Here is a 24,936-nt window from a genome sequence, read left to right as displayed (position 1 = left end):
GGGATATAACTTTAATTAAACCATAAGCTAAACATAGTTTTAAAAAACAACCGCTTCACACTCTAAGTTGCTCATGTATGGAATAGATTGCTACCCAGCACCGATTTACTATGTTAAAGGCGCTATATAAATGCAAGTTGTTGTTATTAATGTGGACTCAGTTGAAATATTCAGTAATATATATTCTACAACATAGCAGATGGTTGCATGGTAGACTGAATCAGACGTGTGTCATGGGAGTCCATCATTGACTTGGAGTTTATTGATGAATAGTGTAACCAGAACATGTTTATTGAAATAGTGGGAAAAGGCACCACTGTGCAGTTTAGAATTGCTTACAAAGGCATTTTTGGCCCAATGATGTAACAGTTCTTTTTAAAAAGAAAGCCAGGCAGTTCTTATCTTGCACTCTCATGAGAAATTGCAACATTGAAAACACTCCCATGGTATCAATTATTTCATGGATGGTTTTATTTCGGTTTGGGCCTCTCTTGGCAGATGTGGGTGTCATGATGGACACTAACATCCAGTGTTGAAACAAGAGGATGTCCATTCTGAAGCAATGGTTATCAGGAGATCACTGCAAGTTTATTGAGTAATCATGAACAACTGATAACCAGGAAATGACAGTCATATCAGAAGGAAAGTATTTTGCAGTTGTAAAGCAAAATTAAATAGGAATTAAAATGTTTTTCACAAACACAGTTCTGGCACAAATTATGATTGAGAAACATATCGTCATGGGACATTGAAGAGATGACATCTTCCCAGTGTTTGAAGAATTGATTATTTTGATTCTAGATGCAGTGGGGTGCAAGTATATGCTTTGCAAAGCAACAGGAAAACAAAGAGGTCTTCCTATCAATGTGGACTCATCCTAGTTTATTTTTATTTATGGAACCCCAGATCAAAGCAAAGAAGGACTGATGCCTTTCTTAATTCCAAAACATTAATTAAGGATTCCGTTTCTATTTTTAAGCTTGTAAATGCAGTGTATATGATTAAATCTGCTTGGTTCATATGGATTTGCTAATACAAGATCCCTAGAATAAGTACTTACATCAGTTTTATTTATATTTTCGTAATTGAATTTTATTTAACAAGTGATTAGGCATATTTGCACTCTCACACTGTGTTTTGGACCAGGACGAACTACAATCTACTCATAGGCCTGAATTGTAACTTGAAGCTGGGAAAAGAGCAGGGGTGTGGGGGAGATTTTGCAGACAGGAAATCCAGAAGTGAGGATTTCTTGCAGATCCTACCAAGTTTAACGGTAGGACCAGTTTTAAAATTTTTCAAAGTTTCCCGCCTGGTAACCAGCTTGATTGACATGCAATTGGGCGGGAAAGCAGCCGGGGAGCAGATAGAAGGTAAGTCGGAGTTTGGATGAGGGGGGGTGGTCAGGGAGAGATCGGGATTTTGGTGGTTGTATGGGGGGTGGGGGGAGGCGAGGGGCCAGACCTAGTCGGGGAGGAGCGGGGTGGTCATCATTGGGTCCAATCACGGGGGGCCAGGTAAGCTTGTTGGGCCTGGAGGAAACAATCCTGCTCCTCCTGGCCCACAAGCAAAGAATAAAAGGCATTTACTTCATGATTTTGCCCTTCTTGCCTCCTTTTCACTGGCGAGATTCACGAGCTCCAGGAAACCCGCGCTCGAGGCATTAAATTTAAAGGTTGGTGAAAATCAATTTAAAAAGACCTAATTAACGTCTCATAAGGTGTTAATTGCTGTGATAACTACCTGCCTACCTGCACTCTGGCGAGTAGGTTACTCGCATGCCTCTAAACTCGTCTCCGTTGAACCCTGAAGTGGCTGCGTCGGAACCGGGTTGTGGTCAGCTCGAAAAATCAACTATTTTAACTAGCCACCCGTTCTTGGGGGTTAAAATGACCCCATCTCTAACCATAAAAAAAATGATAATTTGACATTACCTTGTAAATCATTCCACATGTCTGACCAAACAAAAATGGTCTTTCCTTCCATCTTTTCAAATGCTTGCTAGTAACCCACAGTTTAAAATATTGGATATAACATTTCCTGTAGTGGTTCCTTTTTTAATACGATAGGAAACAATCTGCTAACACCTAAATTAAGTATTTTGTCCTTTCTACAGCAGATGGGATATTCAGTTTCCACAGGGATGTGTTCCCTCTACACTTCAACATTCCCCATTTTGTGCCAAGAGCAGAGGCAAGCAACTTGTTCCAAAGGCTCTGCTAATTTTGCTTTTTGTACCCTCTCCCTCCATCTTTCTCCACCAATTTTCTTCCATATCCTCTGCCACTCTGGAAGGTATTGACTGAGTTACAATTTCATAAGTACTGGGTGCTCTTTGGTACTCCCCCCAAGTGACCATTTTTCAAATTTGTGAGCTATTCAACAGTGTGGAACATTACTGTGAAGCCTGATCCTGTTTTCACCTGATATCCACACTCACATTCTTCGAGCAGAGGTTGCTGAATCGTGACCAAGAGACCCCCTCCCTAACCCAGGAGCACTTAGGCCAATTTTAGCACCCTTACTGCTAGCCAGGATGAGATTGGCCAGCTCAGTGCTGGGGATAGAACCTAGGACCTTTGTGATCTGTACAGCTTGCGTACTCACTGCCTTAACCGAGGCTAATTTTGCTCTTTAACTAATCATTAGGAAGATGATTCATCTAGACAGGCCAGCTGAGATTTAAAACTGCAAGAGCAAAAATGAATCCTACTATTCTATGGCCCAATGCATGTCTTTACACTACGGTCCTGTGCCATCAATTCTGCCATTACCCTCTCTTCTCCTTCACTAAAATGTTCTCCTTTCTGAAGAAAGTGACTTATGCTGAAGTACAGTCCCAGTGGCACAAGTAGCCCTCTCGTATCTTATCCTAATGGTCAACTCATCATGTATAAGCCCAGACAGTGAGTGTTTGCAAGCAGTTCAACCATCATGAAGATTACAGCTGAACTTCTTCCTTCCCTCACCTGACATCTACACATGCACTTTCCAGCAGGCCTGTTGGAATCCTATCTGATTTCCACCTTCCTAACCCAGCCATTGAAGCCAATTGTTGTGCTGCTCACTGCCATCCTGGCTGATATGAACAAACCGAGACCAAAGATCAAAACTGGTTTGTATGGCTCAGTAGCACATGACATATTTACTCAGCAAGCCATTGGGGGAGCCCAGGGTGCCATTTCTAATGCATATTTTAAAGACCTGCTATAAGTATCGCAGAGCAATCCTGTAATTACTGGGTGACAGCTACAACATTCATATTCTGCAAAATGTCAGGGAAATTCAGCATGTACAGAGTTAAATTACCATTGCACAATTTCAAATTTTGATTCAAGAACACATTTTTTTTCCGTGAAGCTTTTCTTTTCATCATCCCAAATATGAGGGAGTGTTTGAGTCCCTGTGCGGAGCCCAGTCGCTTGGATGAGATGCATCCCGGCAGTTTGTAGCGCGGTGCATTATTGAAGTGTAATCAAACATCAGCTAAGTGGAAAATAAATATCCAGATCTCATAAGCAGCACAGCAAGATCATGTAAATGCAAATAAGGGGCTGGTTTAAAGCCGTCACCAGGGGAAATCAGGCCTTGTCACTGCAATCACTTCATCGGCAGCACAGTAAATCAGCAGAAATAATAACTGCATGATGGGCGGCTTAACTGTACAAGAGGGTGTAATGAAAACTGGCAGTGGAGGTCAGTGCAGAGAACAGGAAACTAGTAGTGAGAAAGGAAGGGAACTGGAAAGAAAAGAGGCAGGAAGTTGAAATAAAAGGGAGAGGTAGCATGAAAAAAATACAGTTAGGATAAAAGAATCTTGGAGATAAACATGACATCGGGAATTAAGAAGCATTATGGAGAAGCAATAGAGCTCCAGGAAGATAGGGAACAAGGAAAAATGATTATATTATGAGAGCAAGGTACATATGTATGAAATTGACATTTTTTCTGTCATAGCATTAGACAATGAGAGATGCTGCTGAACAGTTTGAACATTTTGGTAATGATCTCTTCATTCTGTTAAGATCAAATTTTTGGAACGATCACAAGCAGCTGCTTAATACTATGTATCAGGTTCGAGAACATGCATAAAGCTACACATTACACAAAGTGCCATGCAGAAAAAGCTTTACGAACCAGCTTCCAGAAAAGCTTCTAATCAAAACTAGGCTTTGTATTTGATGCTCTGAGGAAGAGGAGTAAGAAAGATTTAAAGATGGGAATAAATTTGTGACTCAGCGGAGGAGAAAAGAAGAATCAGAGGTGCATAGAGAATAAGTCAAACAAATAAAATATTAAATGAAGGTAAAGCCCCATTTACACCAGGGCAATTGCATTTGTTTAAATGTAGTTTACACCTGAGTCCAGGTCATGGGTTGGATGGGGTCAAATTATTAGTCAGTTACTTGTGATACTGCTTTCCCCCAAGTAAAAAGTGGTTAAGGAGTTAAATTTAATCACACTGATTCACCAATATCAATAGCTGAATACAGTAACTGCAACTTGAAAGATTGGAAATGAAATAGCTGCAAAATTCTGAATAAATTGGAACTGTAGCAATTCTACAGATGAGACCAGGAAGAGGAACCCTTGTGAAAGAGAGGGACCAAACAGAAGTCAAGTTAGCATGGTTAACCTAAACACCAATTCTGTGATGGCTTTTTGGGACATTCATGACAATTTATTGCATAGGACAAACAATTTGATTTGCTATAAAACATGAGACCGGGAATATCTTTCAAAACAAATGCTGCTCGAACTGTTATAATTTCAATAAATAAACCAAGTTTCTACGACAGCTCCAGAGAGACAATATTAATTTTGGATCAAGATGATCTGAACTGAATGCAATCTCCCAGGGTTTGCACTTAAGTCTACACAGATTAAGTTAATATAGTTGGACACAGTATTACATTTTCATTCTAACACATGTGATGAGTTTCTGCTCTCCCCAGTGTTGTCAGCTTATATAGGAACAAGAGTAGGCCATTCAGCCCCTCGAGCCTGTTCCACCATTCTATTACCTCGACTCCATCTACCTACCTTTCCTCCATATCCCTTGATATCCTTACCTAATAAAAATATATCAGTCTTAGTCTTGAAAATTTCAATTAACCCAGCATCCACAGCCTTTTGGGGAGAGTCCAGATTTCCACTTACTTTCAGAAAATGCGCATACATACGATAAGAGGCAATTTTTCCAAAATTTGAGTTTCATTGTTAGAGTTGGTTGAAAAAGCTCCACATTTTAAATTTCTTTCGGATACATGATTTTCAACCCAAGATGGTGAGCACATTCCTTACAGAATAGTTTACTAACATAACATCAGGCACCTTGAAGTTGTCAAGTTTATATAGCCTAATGAGATAGTCTCTGTCTCTCTGGCTGCCTGTGCATTTCTGTCTCCCCTCAGTTTGTTCAGAAGAATGTTCACTAATTTGCCATGAGCCTTGTTTGTCTCCAAACCTTAGTAAGAAACAAGTAACTTAGCTAGCCTGAAGACTGGATAGAAATTCAGATCAACACATTGTCCAAATTGTCTAAAGTCTCATGCAGAGTCCACAGCCGTCATCAACTTACTTCTGCCTCCTTGCTGCTATCCCAGCTTTTATTACCATTTGTAGTCATCTTGTATCTGACCCTTCAAGAAGTAATAGATAAGAACTGAAGCTCCCTCAGTGCACCATTATAAATTCTGCACATGTGCAGAATAGCACCGCTTCACACTCACAATTTTTTAAACTTTTATTTTAAAATTACTTGTTGATAAAATCTACATATCATTGAGAATATGCAGCAAAGTAGCAATGTTTCCTCTGGCACAATTGAGTTTAATCTGATTTCTGATTTACATATTTGATCTTGATTTAAACAAAAAACGATTTGGCTAGTCTCCCTAACCTAGAGATAATAGTTGTCTCCAATTGAGTGGCAGACACGTGACCAGCTGCTGGACCTCCAGCCACTAGGAGATGCAGTAAAGGGACTGAGATGACGGACATTTGCATTTTTCCCTCACTCCCAGTGGGAAAGGATGAGCCTTTGCTCCAGTGCCTTCCTTGATGGTTTGGCTGAAATTGAGATCAAGAATGATGTATTATGTGTTTTCAAAGGACATTGGGAAAAGTTGTGAAAAATTCAGAAAATGACACAAAAAAAGAAATAAATACATACTAATTGAGCATTTCCTCCCCCTCCCTAATAATATTCAAGCAAATAATAATGACAAAACAAATCCAAATTATATCACACAACTGCACATCCAGGTGATTAAAAACAGTAAATGATGCAGTGTTTTAAGAAATCTGTTTGATTTGGGTTAGGTAAACGAGGAATAAAAGTGGCAGCAATATAAAAGAAAAAAAGGCTACAGTATTAGTATACTCTGCAAGCCAAAATTCCACTTCCCATGAGCATTCCCCTTTGCCCACCCTTATACATGCTATACTGAACCTTTTTCTACTTTCTCAGCACCAACTAGGAATTCTTTCCAAGAAACTTAAATGAGTCAGTTTGTAAATACAGCACTTTCTACTCAGGCAGAATGGCTGACAAAGCCATAGATCATCAGGGGAATTGCATTCCAGAACATTTGCAACATGTATTTAAGCAAAGTAGTTGAGATACATTATTCACTACATTGTTCTATAATTCTTAAATGTTATAAATATAGACGTGTCCACATTTTCCAGTGTCTCTCAGTCACCCATGTTGCTGTGTTTATAGCTTATATTGGCTGATTGAATGTCACCTGAGAGTGGGCATTCTATGGAGATGTGCCATCATGATGTTCCATTCAGTTGCTCAAAGCCAAACATAGTCCATGTATCATTGTATCTGATATTCTGGAAAAACATGAAAACTGGGTATGGTTTCCTTGATTCTGATCCTTATATCGTCTAAATTAAATATTTTTTCCAGAATATACATTCTTGAGTTTACTTCAAAAAGAATGGAAATAAATTTTATGTTTCCTTATTTGTGAGATTATTTCAACTCAAATTACCAAATTTTTAAAAAAAACAAAATCTTAAAAATGTCTTAACAAATTTATAGGAAAAATGCCAAAGTATATAAGGACCTAACATTTAAATTATATACAGTGTGAAGAAGTGGAATGAAAATGTAGCAAAGACAAGCAAAGAAAAGGAAAAAAAAGGAAAAGAAACACCAAGGAAAAATGGCTGATTTGAATTATAGGCAAAATGAAGAGCTCGAAGGTGGGAAGTAGGGCAGAAAGATGATGACTTAATGAGGCTTAATGAAGCTGTCTGCTAAAGGGACAGCTGGCAGCAAGATCTCTGCAGTTGTGCCAAACAGCTCAATCACAGCTCCAAACTACCGGGTGGGGAGTCAAAATTTTACACACACAAGCAGAGTGTTCAGGCACAGACAATACTCACTAAGAGAGTACAGGAAACAGGTCACAGGATTTTTTTTCATTGAGATCTGAGAAAACATCCTCCTAGAACGTTGCTGTCCATCTGTTGGTGTTCATTTTTATACCTGAGAGTGACAATAGCTCTAATATCTCACCAAATTGGATTGGATTTGGCAGTGTTGGACTGTCACAAAAATCTATCAGGTATTGAAAAGGTGTTGTGCCCCCACAGCACAACAGTCATAATACTCAAGTACATATTTAAAATTTATAATCTGTTAGATTATTGCAAGGAAACAGAAATAAATTATATGATGCAGAGCAGTGTCCTAACAAAGCTATTTCACAAAATTTGAACTCATAATTCATTGGTGACTAATTCCAAATTTGTATCATCAAGGCCTTCCTTGCAATTGGGATAAATTAGTTTGCTGATATTAAACAGAATACACAATGGGGAAGTTATGGAAATATTTTTAAAATTATATCATTTAAAAATGTCTTTTTAGCGAGATTATTGCAAGTGCAGAGGGCATTTTAATATGTCCCCATTGTGCTCCTTGAGGTGACTCTTGTTGCAGTCTTGAAAATCCTCCCGGTAGAAAATGAAGTATTAAATTCACAGGCTCATTTTAGCCCCAAGTACCACTGATTGCAAAGCTAATGTGTATTTGCTGTCAGCCATTGTACCTAAAAAAAAAACACCTACCTCAACAGTTCAATACCATACAGCAGACTGTAAGTATGATACTTTTAGTGCAAAGTGCATTAGAACAGCATAGATACAGCACAGTCAGATGCAATGTGGAACTCCTACTGCATAACTCTGGCATTGTAACTTGGACCACTAATGTGACTTTTCCATTTCAGTGTCTATCCATGTGGTCTCTTTGAATGACAAATAAATCACTTGTGTTATAGACTTACAACCACTGGAAATTGGACTGAAAGAACCCAAACTAATTTCACACACATATGACTAAAGTTAAATTGCCTTGATTCCCTGATGATTTTCCCAGTAATTCTGCAATTGCATAGCCTCCTCTGTTGTTAGTCTAAAAACGTGTTCCATATTTTCACTGCAAACAGCTTGCTTTGTAATGTACTGTAGCACCGGACTAGTCAAATCTCAATTATTTTGGTTTAAAAATGCAACCAATTTTAATGTATCTCACTCTGAAAAATAAAGACCTCACTGTAAGGTAGATCTTCCGATGAACTGAGTCAGTTTTGCAGGCAAAAAAATGGGCGCTGGCCTGGTTTTGGTGGTGGGGGGGGGGGTGTAGGAGAAGAGGATCAGAAAATTTAGCAACAAGGCTGTAAGCATTTTTGTGACTGGTTCTTTCTGACCACAGTTTTCTGGCTGACTGCATTATGTGTTAGAGCACTAGTGCATATTTCATACAATAGCCTCATTAAAGCCCCAGAAACCATGCAGAAATAGTTAAATGAAAACCTAGTGCAGTTTCCTGGCTTTTTCTTAATGCATTCATACCCATTTTGAATATATGTAAGGGAAGCGCCATGAAATTCTTAAAGAGGAACTGGCTTTGTTTTCCGTTGCAGTGTTTATGGTACCTTTTTTTTTAAGCACTGTTATTTTTATTAGAAATTTTTCAATATTTCTTAATTTGTTCTTAATATATGTATTTTTGGAATCATTTTCACAGACAATTTTAATATACTCATTACAGTAAGTGTGATTTTAAAGTCCATTATTGTTTCCTAAGTTATCAGAAAGCAGACTGTAAGTGAAGCATTTTCAGGGCTTCAACAAAACAGGAATGGATGAAGAAAAAGAACGCATGAAAAAGGAGCTCTTGCAATGACAACTTTCATGAGAACTCAGTAAGCCACAAAAAATCTAACTGCAAGCAGCAGAGTCCCATGGCAAGTAAAGGTAGAGTTAGTGATTGGGGTCGGTTTGGATGTACCCCAAATACAGTATTTCATGGTTGAAGTGGCACAAGATGAAAGAAGGCATCCCAGGGAGTTCAGGAGACACCAGAGCTGAAGTGTCCACGCCCGCCATTATGCCACAAATCATTTTTGCAGGCTGTAGCACACTTTCCTGACAATGACCATGAGCAACTGGTTCAGCAGACTCCCAAGTCAGTACGGAGACAATGCAGATCTGTGCCATCTGCTACAAACACACCTGCAACTAACATGCTGCAAAGGGATGGCATTACCGTTAAGATAATCTTTTCCTCAATGTTTTTTTCTCTAACACTGTCTGCCAGGCATACTGCTGTCCTCGGAGGAGGGTACCCTGGTGTGCCAAACAGGGTAAACATCCTTGCTTCCAACTCATGCAGCACTACCTCCACTTCCTCAGCCCATCAAAGACTTGCATTTATATAGCACCTTTCACGGCCTCAGGACATCCCAAAGCGTTTTACAGCTAATGAAGTACTTTTGAAGTGTAGTCACTGTTGTAATGTAGGGAAACATGGCAGCCAATTTGCTCACAGTAAGGTCCCACAAACAGCAATGTGATAATGACCAGATAATCTGTTTTAGTGGCATTGGTTGAGGGATAAATATTGGCCAGGACACCAGGGAGAACACCCCTGCTCTTCTTCAAAAAAGTGATATGGGATCTTTTACATCCACCTGAGGGGCAGACATGGCCTCGGTTTAACAGCTCATCTGAAAGACGGCACCTCTGACAGTGCAGCACTCCCTCATTACTGCACCAGAGTGTCAGCCTAGATTTTGTGCTCCAGTCTCTGGAGTGCGGCTCAAAGCCACAACCTTCTGACTCAGAGGCGAGTGCTACCACTGAGCTACGGCCTCCACATTTATTTTGCCAACCACTGAGTCTTATCATTTTTTAATGCCCCAAACAGGCTTTGGAAAAGCTGAAATATACAGAGGAAACATTTACAGTTTTAAAAAAAAAAATACATTTTTTTTGCCCCGGTGAGGCCACTTACCTTCAAGTGGCCACATCCCTTCAGTTTTCCCAGTAGCCCTCTAAAGGGCAGCTGATGCATTGCAATTTCACCCTTTGCCCTGTCCCACTGGCAAGATCCTAGCACAAAGCCCAACATGGGCCTGAAGCTTACCAGGAACAAGTAACAAGGGTCGACCCCAGCAAATAGCACTTCTGTGCTGATGTTTCTGTGCCCCCATGGAGAATCTACCATCATGTGTTTAAATGGGTTTGCAATCAATCTCACTCTTTTTGATCATAAGTCTCTCATCTAACATTTCCCCAACATGGTCACCTCTGTAGTGTGCATTTGTTGGGGCTGGATTCAAACCAATTTTTGAGATGAAAGGATAGATAGCACCACTTACATTTTCTAAAATTATATCCTATAAATTTACTGAGTTTAAAAAACCCTCAAAATGCAGAATGTGGCTTTACCGAAGAAATAGAAAATTCTGATCCTTGATTATTTTGGGATATATTGCCAAAAATTATACTGTGGCACTCGAGAGTTAAATAGAGATTTGGTGCACAGTATTTTGTCAGGTTTTTTCTCCAAAGAGCACTGTTGGCCAAATCTTCACAGCTGAGATAATGAGACTTGTTATGTTCAAATGGGAAAAGAACAACCTCCATTTTTGGGTGTTCTTCAGCTCTTCTGAGGACCCAGGGCATACTTTTAACCCCAGGGGAAGGGTGGAATTCCAGATATCCGTACGATTTTGACATAAGGATGTCATTTTTTTCTTTTTTGCTAGTTTCCCGTCTGACAGACCAGTCTGATTGATAGGCTGGCTCTCAGTCAGACGGGAGAAGAGCCAGGAAGAGGACATGTTCAGGTAAGTGTCAGATTGGGGAGGGGAGGGGGGGGTCAGTTATCGGGAGGCCAGTCATTGGGGGGCTCAGTCATCGGGGGCGGGGTGTCAGTCATGGGAGGGGAGGGCGGGGGGTATCAGTCATTCGGGGGGGTCATCTGGGGGGGATCGGGAGTCAGTCAGTCAGTCATCGAGGGGAGGGTCGGCGATCGTGGTGGGGCGGGGGGGGGGGGGGTCGGCTTATTGGGCCTGGGGGAAGCACTCCTGCTACTCCAGGCCCACAAGCTGTGCTACCTGCTGTTTCGGGCCTTCTCGCCTTCTCTCACATGGTGTGAAGAAGGCCCGGGAATCCAGGCCCACGGAGGCTAAAATCAAAAAAGCTTTGAAAATGGAGATCTGCACCTCCTTAAAAGCTTTTAATGTCCGACCCACCTCCGATGAATGGGTTGGTTGCCCACCCCTCGTCCCACCCCCGTGAAAACCGGAAATGGGTGGGTTGGAGGCAGGTTTTAGATATGTGTAATTTTTGCTGCCCCCCTGCTCCCAACCCACCCGTTTTTCTTTTAGGTAAAATCATGCCCCCAGAGCAGATAACATGCAAATAAGCACAGGCAACATTGGTTGCAAGAACATCCAATCAGATCTTTCTCTTCGGGTGACCAGATTCCCAGACTTTACCATGGAGACAGGTTAAAGAAATCTAGATGCAGTCAGGGGGTCAGTTAATCCCTCAAATACTGAAAAGCCAAAATGTTCACAGAGGGAATTCATTTTAAAACTAAATAAAAAGTATGATCTTTGTATCTTTCTTTTGTTTTTTTCCTGATTCAGCAGTCTTGTAGAACAGCAGTAACTTGTCCAACAATCCAAAGGCTACAGGTTACAATCCCTGGGCTGTTGTTGATTCCAATGAAATCAGTCTGTTGATACCATGAGTAAACATGAACACAAATAAATACCCTAAATCTGAAGGTTATTGAAGTTGTTCAGAATAGCATGAGATACCTTTTGACATCAGTTACAATTATGACATTGTAAAAGAAAAATGTGTACTGTTACATGTGAAGTAATAAGCCTATGGTCAGTGCCCACATATGCCTCTCGAAGGAAACTCTTTTAATATACACATTAAATTAGTATTTTTCAGGAACTATTTGGTATTGAAAAAGAGGTCCCAACATTTGAAGGGATGTGATCTTATGAGTCACTATAACTCAAAGTTTTGTAGTTGTTTGTTATACAAACTGTCTGGTTTATTAAAGTTTATAATTTTTTGTTAAAATTACTGAAATAGTCATTGCTGCTAGGATGAAATCCAACCAAGAAATTGAATTCTGCAGTTCAATGGCCACAGAGAATCCCATTTAATTGTGATTGAAAGTCAGAAGTGGCCTCCTTTCATGGAATTTGCTGGCAGGTTTCCATTTGTGCAATTGCTTGAGAATAGCACAAGGGTGCAAAGCACAGTAGACAAGCATTATGAGTCCAATTCGTTCATAGACCATTTTCTATATCTCATAGGCATTCAAAATTTTAGTTGTATGATCAAATATTTATATATTCATGAAGAACATACAATTAAACATAACAGACACTTATACTTTGAGATACAGGAAAAGGCAATTTCGTATGTAACCTAATTGCCTTATAATAGCATGATGCGCTTCAGTTACAATGTCGAGATAGCAGGAAGGCTATACTTTGAGAAACAAAAACAGAAAATCTCACGGCCAAAAAAGGCCATAGTTATATTCAAATCAAGATTTAAAGAAGGGTAAGGCAGCCTCTTGTTCCAGATTGTGGCTTTATGGATGGCCCCTTATGCAGAACCTTTTGAGTATTTTAACACTAGAATGATACAATACATCAAAATCCAGACCCTAAAGGTCCTTTTCTACCAACTAAATAATCTTATTTATTATCTCTTTCTTGTTTTAGTCAGAACTTGGCAAGGGTAAACGAAGTGGTAACACCCTACCAGGACCTAACCATGTATATGGCTCGTATAGTATAGTCAGAGATGGCGGAGTTCCTGAAGGTAATGAGGCACAGTTTTTTGCTTTTGAATTTTATGCTACAAGAGATTATTTTACTAATTACAATAGAAATCAGCACATGTAAAAAGGACAATTCAACTTTATGCAAACTGTGGTGAAACATCCATTATTCAAAGTGCAATATACTGCAGTTTCACAAAATCATCATTCACTTGAATATAATTTCAGCTCAACTTTTTCTACTTTAGGACCCTAGGAACATCTTGCTTCATATGCTGGAGTGGCCTGGATTATGGAAGTCCAAGGCTTTCATTAACACATTTCCAGGAACATTAGGTGCACCTTTGCCACATGGGATAAACCCTGCAGAGTCTTCCACTTACCTGAGAGGGAACACTCTATTGCAGCCCATCTATGTGTTCCATTTAGCTCTGTAATAGTCATTGCTGCTAGGATGAAATCTGTAGATATGTAGAAATCTATATGGTCTATATTTAACCCAGTCAAAAAAATGGTCTGAACTAAAATCCTGCTTGATTGGATATTCCAAATCTCATACCTAATTAATACTGATACCAAGGGCCCGATATTACCATGGTGGCGGGGGGTCGATTGGACGCATGGGTAACGCGCCCAGTGAAATATTGGATCCACTTACCTGTTCTTCCGGGTTCCCCGCTGCTAAGCTGGGCGGCAGGCGGACTGCGCATGCACAGTAAGGTCTGTCAGCTGGAGGAGCTCTATTTAAAGGGGCAGTCCTCCACTGACTGATGCTGCAAGAAATAGGAAAAATTACAGCATGGAGCAGCCCAGGGGGAAGGCTGCTCCCAGGTTTAATGATGCCTCACTCCAGCTCTTATTGGATGGGGTGAGGAGGAGGGGGAGGACAGAGATCTTCCCCCCCGGCGGGCAGGAGGAAGCGGCCTGACTCTGCCAGCAAGAAGGCCTGGCTCGAGGTGGCAGAGGAGGTCACCTGCACCACCAACATATCACCCACCTGCATACAGTGCAGGAGGCGCTGCAATGACCTAAGTAAGTCAGCCAAAGTGAGTACTCTTACTCATTCCCCTACACTCCGTCTGCCATATCACAGCCCCCACCCCACATCTCCTTCTGCACAGCCAACACAGTCTGTCACATCACTCCTCACACCCACTCAAACCTCATCCTCATCTTACCTGCACTTACTCACCTCGCCAGTACTCATCCCGCCACTACCACTCAACCCAATCCTCATACAATCTCATGGCTCTATCTCATACTCACCCTCTCATGCATCTCTTTCACAGTCAGCCTCACTCAACCTGCCACTACCGGTGCTGCAGCCACAGGGCATGCATCACATATGTGCAGTAGGAAGCGTAAGGCAAACGTGTCGTGAGCATGAAGGGGATGCACAAGGGTGTTTGAGGGTTTGTCATGGTTTTTACTTATATTTAATTTCTGATCAACTCACATTACATATTATATTGTCACCACTACTGCCACATCTTTGCGAATCTTGTCTGGTTTGTGCAATAATGCCCTTTCCTGAGGATCACAATGAAGACCCACAACTGATGCCACCCATTGTGTCACTGCAGAGTGGGTGTAGGTGTATTTGCAGGGCTCTTTTGTGCAGACGACTGAGAGACGTCGGCGATGTCCCCGGTGGCACCCTGGAAGGATGCGGAGGAGAAGTTGTTGAGGGCAGTGGTGACTTTGACAGCGACAGGTAAGAAGATGGTGCTCGGGCCAGCCGGGAGCAGCTCGGCATGAAGGAGGCTGCAGATGTCCACGACTATATGTCGAGTGACTCTGAGCCTCCATGTGCACTGCTGCTCAGAGAGGTCCAGGAAGCTGAGCCTCAGTCTGTGGACCCTGTGGCGAGGGTAGTGCCCTCTGCAACGCATCTCTCTCTGCGGTTGCCCTCTCTCCTGCTGTGCAGGTGGATGTGTCACAGCACTGTGAGGTGGACGGCGTGGCCGGCGAGGCTGGTGATGCTGTTCGCCTTCCGAGGAGGTCATGACTGCAGCTACGGCGGCCCCCATCCGGAAGATGTATATCTGAGGGGATCCGCATGGTAGGTACATGTGTCTGGACACCGGGGTAAGTGTGCAAGTTGGTGAATTTTGTTGTTAGGAGGAGGGTGGTGGAGGCCAAACTTTGTTCAAAGTGACAGAGTGGCCTCCTGCAATGAGTGAGGGTCTCTTCCCCCCCCCCCCCCCCCCCCCCCGCCTCACCTGTCAAATGGACCTTTGCAGCTGCCATAGGCTGATGGCTGCAACACGTCTATTTGAACTGGGAGTGAGTGTTTCCCCCAGTACGGGAAACAGTCCCAGTCAGTTGCAAAATCCCATCCCTGCTAAAATGTTATGTTAATCAGGCCTCTAAACGACCTGAAATACCTAAGTAAATACCTTAAGTGGCACCCCGCCGGCTTTAATTGCCGGCGGGAGTCCCACATGCGGGGGTTGCACGTGCATGTCAGCGCGTCAGTGGGGAACCTGGAAATGGGGCGGGTTGGAACCAGGCTCCCGACCCGCCCTGGGAATCCCCAATTTTCGTAGCCCCCCCGCCACCAACGCACCCGATCGCGGGTGCTAAAATCAAGCCCCAAGTGTTTGATGTAAATTCTGAATTTGGGTTTATTACTGTGATTTCAGAAGAACATTCCTGCTTACTTTATACATTTAGAATGGTTTCCTCCCAGGCTGAGCTTTTTAAGTGTTGTTGCGTGTAATTGCTAGTCATGCACAATATCTGACTACATCTGCATGGTTTTGATTTGTTGATGTAATTTTCCTTACGGCATGCTAAGACTGAAATGAGACACGTGTGGGCCAGAAATTGCTGCAATGGCGGGTTTAGTGATGAATGACGTTAAGTGGACTTTTATGCTCACCATTGACATTGCACTATACTTGGGCTGCAAGTTGCTGGAACGTCGATCCGATAATGGCGCAGTGATGTCAATGTCGCATCTGGGACCTCGTGAACATCTTGCCCAATGGCTTATCTCCCCGACCAATGAAAGAAAAAGAGAAAGAAACAGAACAAAAGACGCAGAAGGAAATAGTGTGAATTAGAGTCAAATGAAATATAGAGACAGAAAGAGGAATAAAGAGAGGGAAAGAAAGAGAGTGGATTAAGAGAAACGGGGAAAAGGTGACAGAAAGGAAAAGCATGAAAAACATTAAAAAGAACAAGCAGAAGAAGAGGACATTGTAGCCCAGTTATGTTTAGGAATTGCTGTATTGGTCCTGCTAATTAAATGAGTGAATGGGAGGGTAGGTGTGCAAAATGTACAAACATTCTTGACCCATGAAGTACAGAACCAGCAATCCCATACATCATGATCAGGAACAGTGGAACACCATTGCATTGCTTTCATAGAAACATAGTTGGACATAATTGGACAAAAAAAGACCAAGTCCATCTCATTCGCCTTCTACCTTCCTGGTAGTCGGATAATACAATGATAATGGAGTTGTTGACTAATCATCGCAATTAATCTCTATCAAGTAGTCTACTAAAGACCCAGAAATGACACGAGAAAAACCCCAGTGGTGGAGAGCTTTAGGAACCATAGGTCCAAAGTCACCCTTTTCCTCCCAAACATGCTACGCTTAACACATGTCAGGGGAAAAATTGGCTAGGGACCGTTTTTGGGCGCAGGTAGCGTGATGTGCTATTACCTGGCGCCCAATGGCCCCTGCGCAGGCAGAACGCAAGTTTCGGCCCACCTGAGGACTTACCTACAATCAGTGTTCCATTCCAGGCCTTGCACGTGGAATCAATGCAATTCGCACTTTCCACCACCAGGGGAGCTCAGTCTCTTAAAGGGAGGATGTTTCTTCGAAATCTCTTAAAGGTAGCTGGTACCTGTTATTTGCTGAAAATAATAGTCAACTGTCTGCACGGAGTCTGAACGGAGATCAGACATTGTATATGTAAAACACAGATGCAGGTCCCATCCCTATGTTTACACACTGATGAGTTTTGTGAAAACATTGAATAAAGGTTGTGCACTACTAAATCCCACATCCTCCAATTTGCACGCCTGACCTCACCAATCTGCTGATCTGAGTTGGTACCAGGCCTGTGAGAATGCATGCACCAAGGTTCTCTGCTGATGCACTAGACACCTTGGTGCAAGAGGTGGACAGAAGGAGGGACATTCTATATCCTCGGGGGGGGGGGGGGGGCAAGAGGCCCTTCAGACATATATCCAAAAGGCAGTGGGAGTCAGCGGGGGGCAAAGTCAATGCCAGACGCACAGCATCATGAACAGGGATGCAGTGCAGGAAAAAGTTCAGTGCTTTGACATGAGTTCTCCAGGTGAGTGAGGTCAACTGTCAAGTGGCATCTCCTACCAACTGCACCGTGCACTACACCCCCCATCCCCCACATACCAACAAACTCACTCTTTCCATCAGTACTCAACTCTTCCAACCAGATGCTTCCTCTTACCCTTACACATTACCACTATTTCAAGCTGCCCACCCACAACCCACAGGCCACACACACTGGCAGGTATTCAACCACGACAGGCACGTCACCCAGACACACGTCCCGCTTTCTTGCGGGAGAAGGTGGCACTTATCAAGAGGCAGCGGCATTTAGCTCCTCGAGCCTGTTCCACCATTCAATGAGATCACGGTGGACCTGTGACCTAACTCCATATACCCGCCTTAGCCCCATATTCCTTAATACCCATGGTTCACAGAAATCCATCAATCTCAGATTTAACATTCACAAGTGAGCTAGCATCAACTGCCGTCTGCAGAAGAGCGTTCAAAATGTCTCCCACCCTTTGCGTGTAGAAGCAATTCCTAACTTCATGCCTGCATGTCCTGGGCTCTAAATGTTAGGCTATGTCCCCTAGTCCTAGCATTCAAGTGTAGTAGATCGCCAAAAGCTGTTACAAATGTCTCAGTAGCCAGAAGCAATAATCCCGTCACTAACCTGTAAATCCTGCATGGTCCCTTTAAATAGCGGTGGTGCACGGTCCTCCAGGCACTCCAAGACATGTTCAGGTGGTCGGGGTTAAGTCTGTGCGTTGAGTTGAGCGTTAAGTCCCAAAATGGTGTCTATCACTTTAAATCAGCGTTGCACACTGAAGCCATTTTCTCCCTACTTTACATGATTCCAACATTAGTTACCTGCGCCTGCGCTAACTCCTGGAAATATGCGTCCGCATCCAGGACTCCATCTTGGATGTCAGAGAGGCCGTGTAGTGCCGAAACAACGGGCGCCCAATTTAGCACCCGCTATGTCTCAAATAAGTCATATACTGTATCCTAAAATGTTATTTTCTGAAAAAAATCTAATTTGCATTTGAATAAGTGACCCTCTTCTGAGTGTCAAAACAGTTTTGTGTCCTGAAAATTATTGCTTTCCGACACTAATATGAGCGTGGATGTCAAGACTGGCACAAAAAGACCGCCAAGGCAGATGAAAAACATAAAAAACCTCTAGGAACAATTCACTACTTGCTGAAGTGAGACTCCACAGCTGCACAGGTCCCTTTATAGGACTCTAAGATTGAGTGTCATGTGAGGACCATAAATCACGTCATTACCAGGGTCCTCTACGACATTGATTACCAGCCCTAAATGACTGTGGCAGGAATAATTCCTAATAATGTCGTAAATCCAGCAATTTCATGATAGCTAGTAAGTTCAACGGGGAGCCTCACGCGAGAACAAACTTTGATCGGCTTTGGCGAGCCTAACGGTGGAGCGGTGCTAATATTCCAGCAATTTGCGGAGGATCGGAACTCATTGCGCATCTTTTACTCCGCAAATTGCTTCATTTTTTACGAATTAATAATGGCACACGACATTAATGCATCATTCTAATGGCGTGACTTCCCAGCAATTTCTGGCCTATGGATTGCAATTGATGATTTACACTGCAGGACCCACACAAAACAGATGTTTCTGCGTTGAGCTTGTAGAGAGCCATTGAATTGTCTTATTCCAAAGAGTAGCTGGACTTCTCAGATCTTAGCTTCTAAACTAAACTTAAAATTGCATAACTTAATTAGTTTATTTTATGGCATGAGCTCAGCATATCTTTTGAAAGGACTGCATACACTGTTTGTCATGTGTACAGTTCTATGTGTATCGAAACTCTTGGGCGTTTTATACAATTTTTTTTATTCGTTCATGGTGAGGTGGGTGTTGCTGGCAAAGCCAGCATTTATTGCCCATCCCTAATTGCCTTTGAGAAGGTGGTGGTGAGTCGCCTTCTTGAACCGCTGCAATTATACATCTGCCACGAAGTCTACTCCCAAGAAGGTGGCTTCTTCTCCTTCCCCTCCCCAAAAAAAGTCCTTGATTTTCTTCCCTCCTCTCCTGAAGGCAATGACACGCGCTCAAATACATTTTTGAAATCTCCAACAATTAAAATCTGAAGGAATGAAACTCCACACTTGTAATAGTTAATTTTCAGTACCAGAGAGGCTGACTGGCAGTAATTAAAACTTATCACATCGTTAAAAGAGTACTTAGACTGAAATGGACAAGAGTGTGGCGAGTTTAGTTCGTACCTACCGCGCAAATACAGCAACTTCTCGTCGTTCAACGCATTTCAGTGGTGAGGTAGACAGCGAGATGTCGTTTTCGCAAAACTAACAGCAAAGCGACGCATCACAGACAACAACTTTTGGATATCTGTGTTGAACCGTGCATCTGCCCCTCGCCTGAAGTTGCTGTAGCATTTGCATATAAATAACGGTGAGCACCATTAGCCTCACCGTTATTTTGACAGAAAATTCTAGCCCAAAGGTTTCACTACATTCTGGAAATGGTAGTGTAAAGAGAACGTTGCCAGTTTCTGTTTGCTGTAGATAAAGTCTCACACATTATCATTTACATTCAGTGATTTTGGTTTAAAATCATGACCTATTTTGATGCACATCACCCTTATAAAAACACAGCTCTATTTATTTAAAAGGTTTGTGATCAATCTAATTTTTTCTGTTCACAAACTTTATTCCTAATATTTCCTCACTGTTGATATCCCTGTTAGCATGAGTATCACCCCCCAACAATAGTTTGAAATTACCCTACCCACTGTAATCAGATAATTTCCAATAGTAGTTGAAGGAGGGATTTGATGTACAGCTTGATCCTTAGGACTGTGCGCTCTATTGGTAGAGCTATTAGACTGCTCTCATTTAAACCTTATATAACATTCTACATAGATGTCACCTTACTTATGAATATGTCTTTGGGGCAGGTCCACTTGTTCACTAAAAATAGCTAGCAGAGTGAAACCATGGCCTCTTACTTAAGCACCTCATGTTCATTCACCATCTGCCAATTTACATTTATGTACATTTTCTTCTCATCACTAATGTAAGTGAGAGTATAAAGCAGGGGAAAAGGTTTCATACCCATACATACTTCTTTGCTCACTTTAAAGACCAGCAGAAAATGCACCCCAGAATGATTTTCTAGCACCCATTATTTTACACATTCCCAAACTAATTCAGTCACATGGTCATCCACTCTCACATTGAGTTATCCATTAATAGGGATATTGAAGTGGTTATTTTTCCCTAAAAGTCAGGTTTACACTCATTTATGAGCCTCATCATACCTAGAACAAAATTGTTTAAGATATCCTCTTGTTATTTTAGTAAAATTATGGGTAGCAAATGACTTAGAAAGACAATCCCCTTCTAAAAGGACAGGCCTATGCTGTATTAAAATAAAGAATAATCTACTGATAGAACATCATACCAGTAGTAAACAATTCAACAAAGTATAAAGTTTTATTAATAAAATTCAAAAAACATGATTCTAAAAGGAATGTATACAATTATTTTTTTTTCAAAACAGATCGAGCATTTTTTTGTACTAAAATAATTTACTCCCTTCAAGTAAAAGAATGATGTCTGTGCACTGAATGTAGAATGTCAAAATAGGGAATGGTACCAATCCTGTCTATGCAGGTCAGAAAAAAATCTATGTATTAGTCCAAAGGTCAACACAACTAATCCATGTAAAAGTTTTGAAATAAGCAGTTCAGTTTTCTTTTTCACTGTCTCTTTCAGCCATTGGCCGCTGGCATACTATACAACGCAAAGAGCAGGAAAAGCTGCACAAAGTCAAGCGTAACTTTGTGGCACTGAATAGAGCGGCGCTTAAAGCTGGATTGGTTACTCCACAAGAGATCTACCAGTTTAGGGCAACACATAACATTGGAATTCCAGGAAAAAAGACAGTAAAGAAAGACGGCTTGCTCCCTGACATAACTTGTGGAATATTCAGACGGTAAGAATTTGGAAAATATATTACTATTTTTAAATTTACACTTATTTAATATGTCCATTTTTTTCTTCCCTTACTGGTCCTCCCCTGAAGATGGTGGGGGCAATTTTAATTTCAAATGTACATCAGGCAAATGGTGGGTGGACTAATTGCACTGTACGTCTGATGTCACCAACAGGAGACCCATTGATTTTGTTGATCCAGTCTAATTTAAATAAAATCAGCACATTGCCAGCGCTAAATGAGTGCTGACAGGCAACTCGCTGGTCGGGGGGTGGGGTGAGGGGGGCGGGGGGGTGGTGGGGGGGGAGATCTGCCACTGTTCCCCGGAGCTGAGCCGGCAGGGAGACCTTAAATGAGGGGGGGTTGGGGGGGGGGGGGAAGTGATTGTGGGGACTGGGGAGCATGGAGGGACTGGCAGTGGGCATTTTTGTGTGGTCAGGAGCTGTATTCAAGCTTCTCCTGGCCCAATGAAAACTAGTATGAAAAAAAAATAGAAATCATAGAATCATAGAAAGGTTACAGCATGGAAAGAGGCCATTCGGCCCATCGAGTCCGTGCCGGCTCTATGCAAGAGCAATCCAACTGGTTCCACTCCCCCACCCTTTCCCCGAAGCCCTGCAATTTTTTTCCTTTCAAGTACTTATCCAGTTCCCTTTTGAAGGCCATGACTGAATCTGCCTCCACCACCCTCTCGGGCAGTGCATTCCAGATCATAACCACTCGCTGTGTAAAAAAGTTTTCCTCATGTCACCTTACAACTTAGTGTCATATTTTCCAAGCGGCCTCCCTTGGTTCCTTTAAGCACCTCTGGTTTGGCTGCACTATGTTCAGTTCCACTGGGCAGAACTTGTGCAGCATCTTCTCCACCCAGTGGAAACCCAAAATATGTAATAGAACCTCAATTTAAATATATGCATGAGGCCCCTGTCTGTTTCTGGCAGGAGCGCTGGCCCCTAAATTGAGGTCTGTTTGAAAATCGCAACGGGTGGGCCCTGGGCAAACGTTTAAACAATGGTTTAAAGTAACCCATTATTTTTAAATGGATTAATGCTTCTGCTAAAATAGTGAAATGAGCAATGTCATATCAACATATCAGCACTAATATTGCCAACAGTCATTCTTGGCTATTGTTCATTTCAATTTTCACATCTCCTTAGCTGAGCTTTACACAGTTCTGCTGATACACTCATTCTGAACAGATACTCAGTTCTTTATCCTTCACAGAAATAGGTAGCATTGTGCTCTCACACAAAGGAAAAGATTTAATAGCTTATTGGTATCCTTTCAATCTTAGTTTTTTGTTTTCAGATCTCAAAATTGCATGGATTCATTTCACCTCTTTTGTGGCTGTTGTATTTTTGCCAAATTTTAAAGGTGTTCAGCCCAACAGTTGCCATTGTTTTTCAAAGGCCTCCTTGGCTCTTGGATCCTATTAGCTTAGTTTTTGGAACTACTTATTTCCAGGGTTCATGCTAACTGATGAATTTAAAATTTACATGTTACAGAACTTCACTCATTTTTGGACAGCGATGATTCTCATTTCCAGCACTGCCAACCATTCATATACAGACCAGTTTAGAAAACTAGCAAAAACTAACCAACAGCTTCACAAAAGGCAGCTCTTCAAAAACAGGCCAGAAATTAGGGCTTAGGACACACCAGGACAAGGAGTTAGACTAAAAGTTCTAGTGGACATGGGCTTATCATAACTTAAGCTGCGGATATACCAACATTCAATCACTTTTATTGCGGGGGAGAAACCTTAAATTATGCAAAAGCGCAGTTTGCAGCAGTGATGGATTTTGAAGTAACTGAAGAGAGATGCAAGCACTGAAGGCACGAGATTTATTTTCGAAAGGGTTCGGAACATGATGCCTAAGAACATTTTGATTTTTGACAATTTAGTGCATTTACAAGCATTTTGGAGCCTATTGTAATCCTGTCTTTCAAGTGAAAAATAATTTATCCCAGAAGAATTATAGGTATTTTAAAATGTGAAAATAGTTGTAGGGACTACATTCAAACTTTATACTTTCATTGGGAATCTAACCCCACAGAAATCATGTTAATTTGTGAATGGAAGCCTTTTGCAGTACACACTTACAATAATCCCAGCTGGCAGTGCATTCTACTTGCAGAAGACAAAACTGGCTCTCTATTGCATCTGCCACTATTCTAATGAAGAGTCGCAGCCAAACTTTAAACTGTCTTCCTTTTTCAGGATGCTGATCAACTTATTGTGCATTTCAAACATTTTCTGTTTTCAAAAACATAAAATACATAGACTACAAATGACTGTTGTCAATAATTTTAGATGTACATTGAATACTTTCATATGACAATCTTGTCTGTTATTTTAATGGAAGGGTTAGCACAATTAAAACCTGTAGGCTAATGCTTCCTTTAAAATAGTGGGCAGGGGAATGTCAGATAAATGTGTTAAGCATTCATCTGCTATTATTGCCAACAGTAATTTCTAGCCTATTTATTATTCTTTTGACTCTTGCCAAAAGGGTTATTTTCCTTGTATTAAATATTTTTACATGCTGCAGTCATTAAAAAAATAATAAAATGCATGGAAATATGATTTGCAGCATTAGGCACGGAGAGGTGAATTTTGGCTCTCAGGTGGACCTGACTGACTACTCTTACTGATGTTGCCTGCTGTAATACAGGTGCAGGCTCCCTAATAGGTTGCTGCACGGTAACAAAGGGACCCCCCCCCCCACCCATATGCACGTAAACAAACTAAAAACAGATTTGAAAATTACAGAACATAACCAGTTGCTGCACTCACACACAAAAAGGCCAACAGGTCTGCGTTACACATCACAACTGTACACTGATTCCCATATTTTTGGATTTTACTACAGTGTAATTTTTTTAATGAAGCACTCCTTATTTTAATTCCAAAACCCTTGCAATTCTACAAATGCAATGACAGGTATGATTAAAAGCTGCTTCAAGAAGTCTTGAAGAAAATAAACCTTAGCCCTATCAATCCACCACCTCTCAACCCCACCACTGCCTCTGTGTTGTCAGACTACTTATCTGACATCCAGTCTTTGGATGAGCCACAATTTCCTATAGTTAAACATTGGGAAGACCAAAACCATCATATTTGGCCACTGCCATAAACTTTGTCCTCTTGGAGAACTATGGATCTGCTCAGAATGAGACTGAGCCAGCAAAGCTGGGTAAAGTCACCAGGACTTGAAGTTTGAAAATGGAAAGGGACAGAGTGATTTTCCCTTATGGAATGGAGGGAATTCCTATTTCGTAAATGGAGGTGGAACTTCTTGCAAAGAATGAAGACCATTATAACTAGAATATGTAATCTACAATTATAGTTATAAAGCTCTAGGGAAGATTAAGTAAAGGTATTTGAGTGTTTTAAAGTAGAAATTATATCAAGGAAAGAAAAGGAATTACGTGACATGATGATACAGAGCACTGGATCTGCAATGCAATGTGTCACAGAGTGGAAGGACATGGATTGGCTCCTGCAATTCCCCGCAAAGTGAGCTGTAGATATTA

At 41.6% G+C, this 24,936-nt stretch overlaps 1 protein-coding gene across 2 annotated transcripts in view; it reads left to right on the top strand.

Annotated features, from left to right (window-relative positions):
• cfap77 (cilia and flagella associated protein 77) overlaps positions 1–24,936 on the top strand; it is a 111,116-nt gene that overhangs the window by 47,649 nt on the left and 38,531 nt on the right. For both annotated transcript variants that reach the window (XM_067969783.1, XM_067969784.1), the window contains exons 3-4: positions 13,074–13,173; positions 21,180–21,399. In XM_067969783.1, coding sequence (XP_067825884.1) covers positions 13,074–13,173; positions 21,180–21,399 — 320 coding nt within the window. The remainder of the gene's footprint in view (positions 1–13,073; positions 13,174–21,179; positions 21,400–24,936) is intronic.

Source organism: Heptranchias perlo, chromosome 31 (genome assembly GCF_035084215.1).
Source record: "Heptranchias perlo isolate sHepPer1 chromosome 31, sHepPer1.hap1, whole genome shotgun sequence".
Lineage (NCBI taxonomy): Eukaryota > Metazoa > Chordata > Chondrichthyes > Hexanchiformes > Hexanchidae > Heptranchias > Heptranchias perlo.
This window is presented reverse-complemented; position numbering and strand designations above follow the sequence as displayed.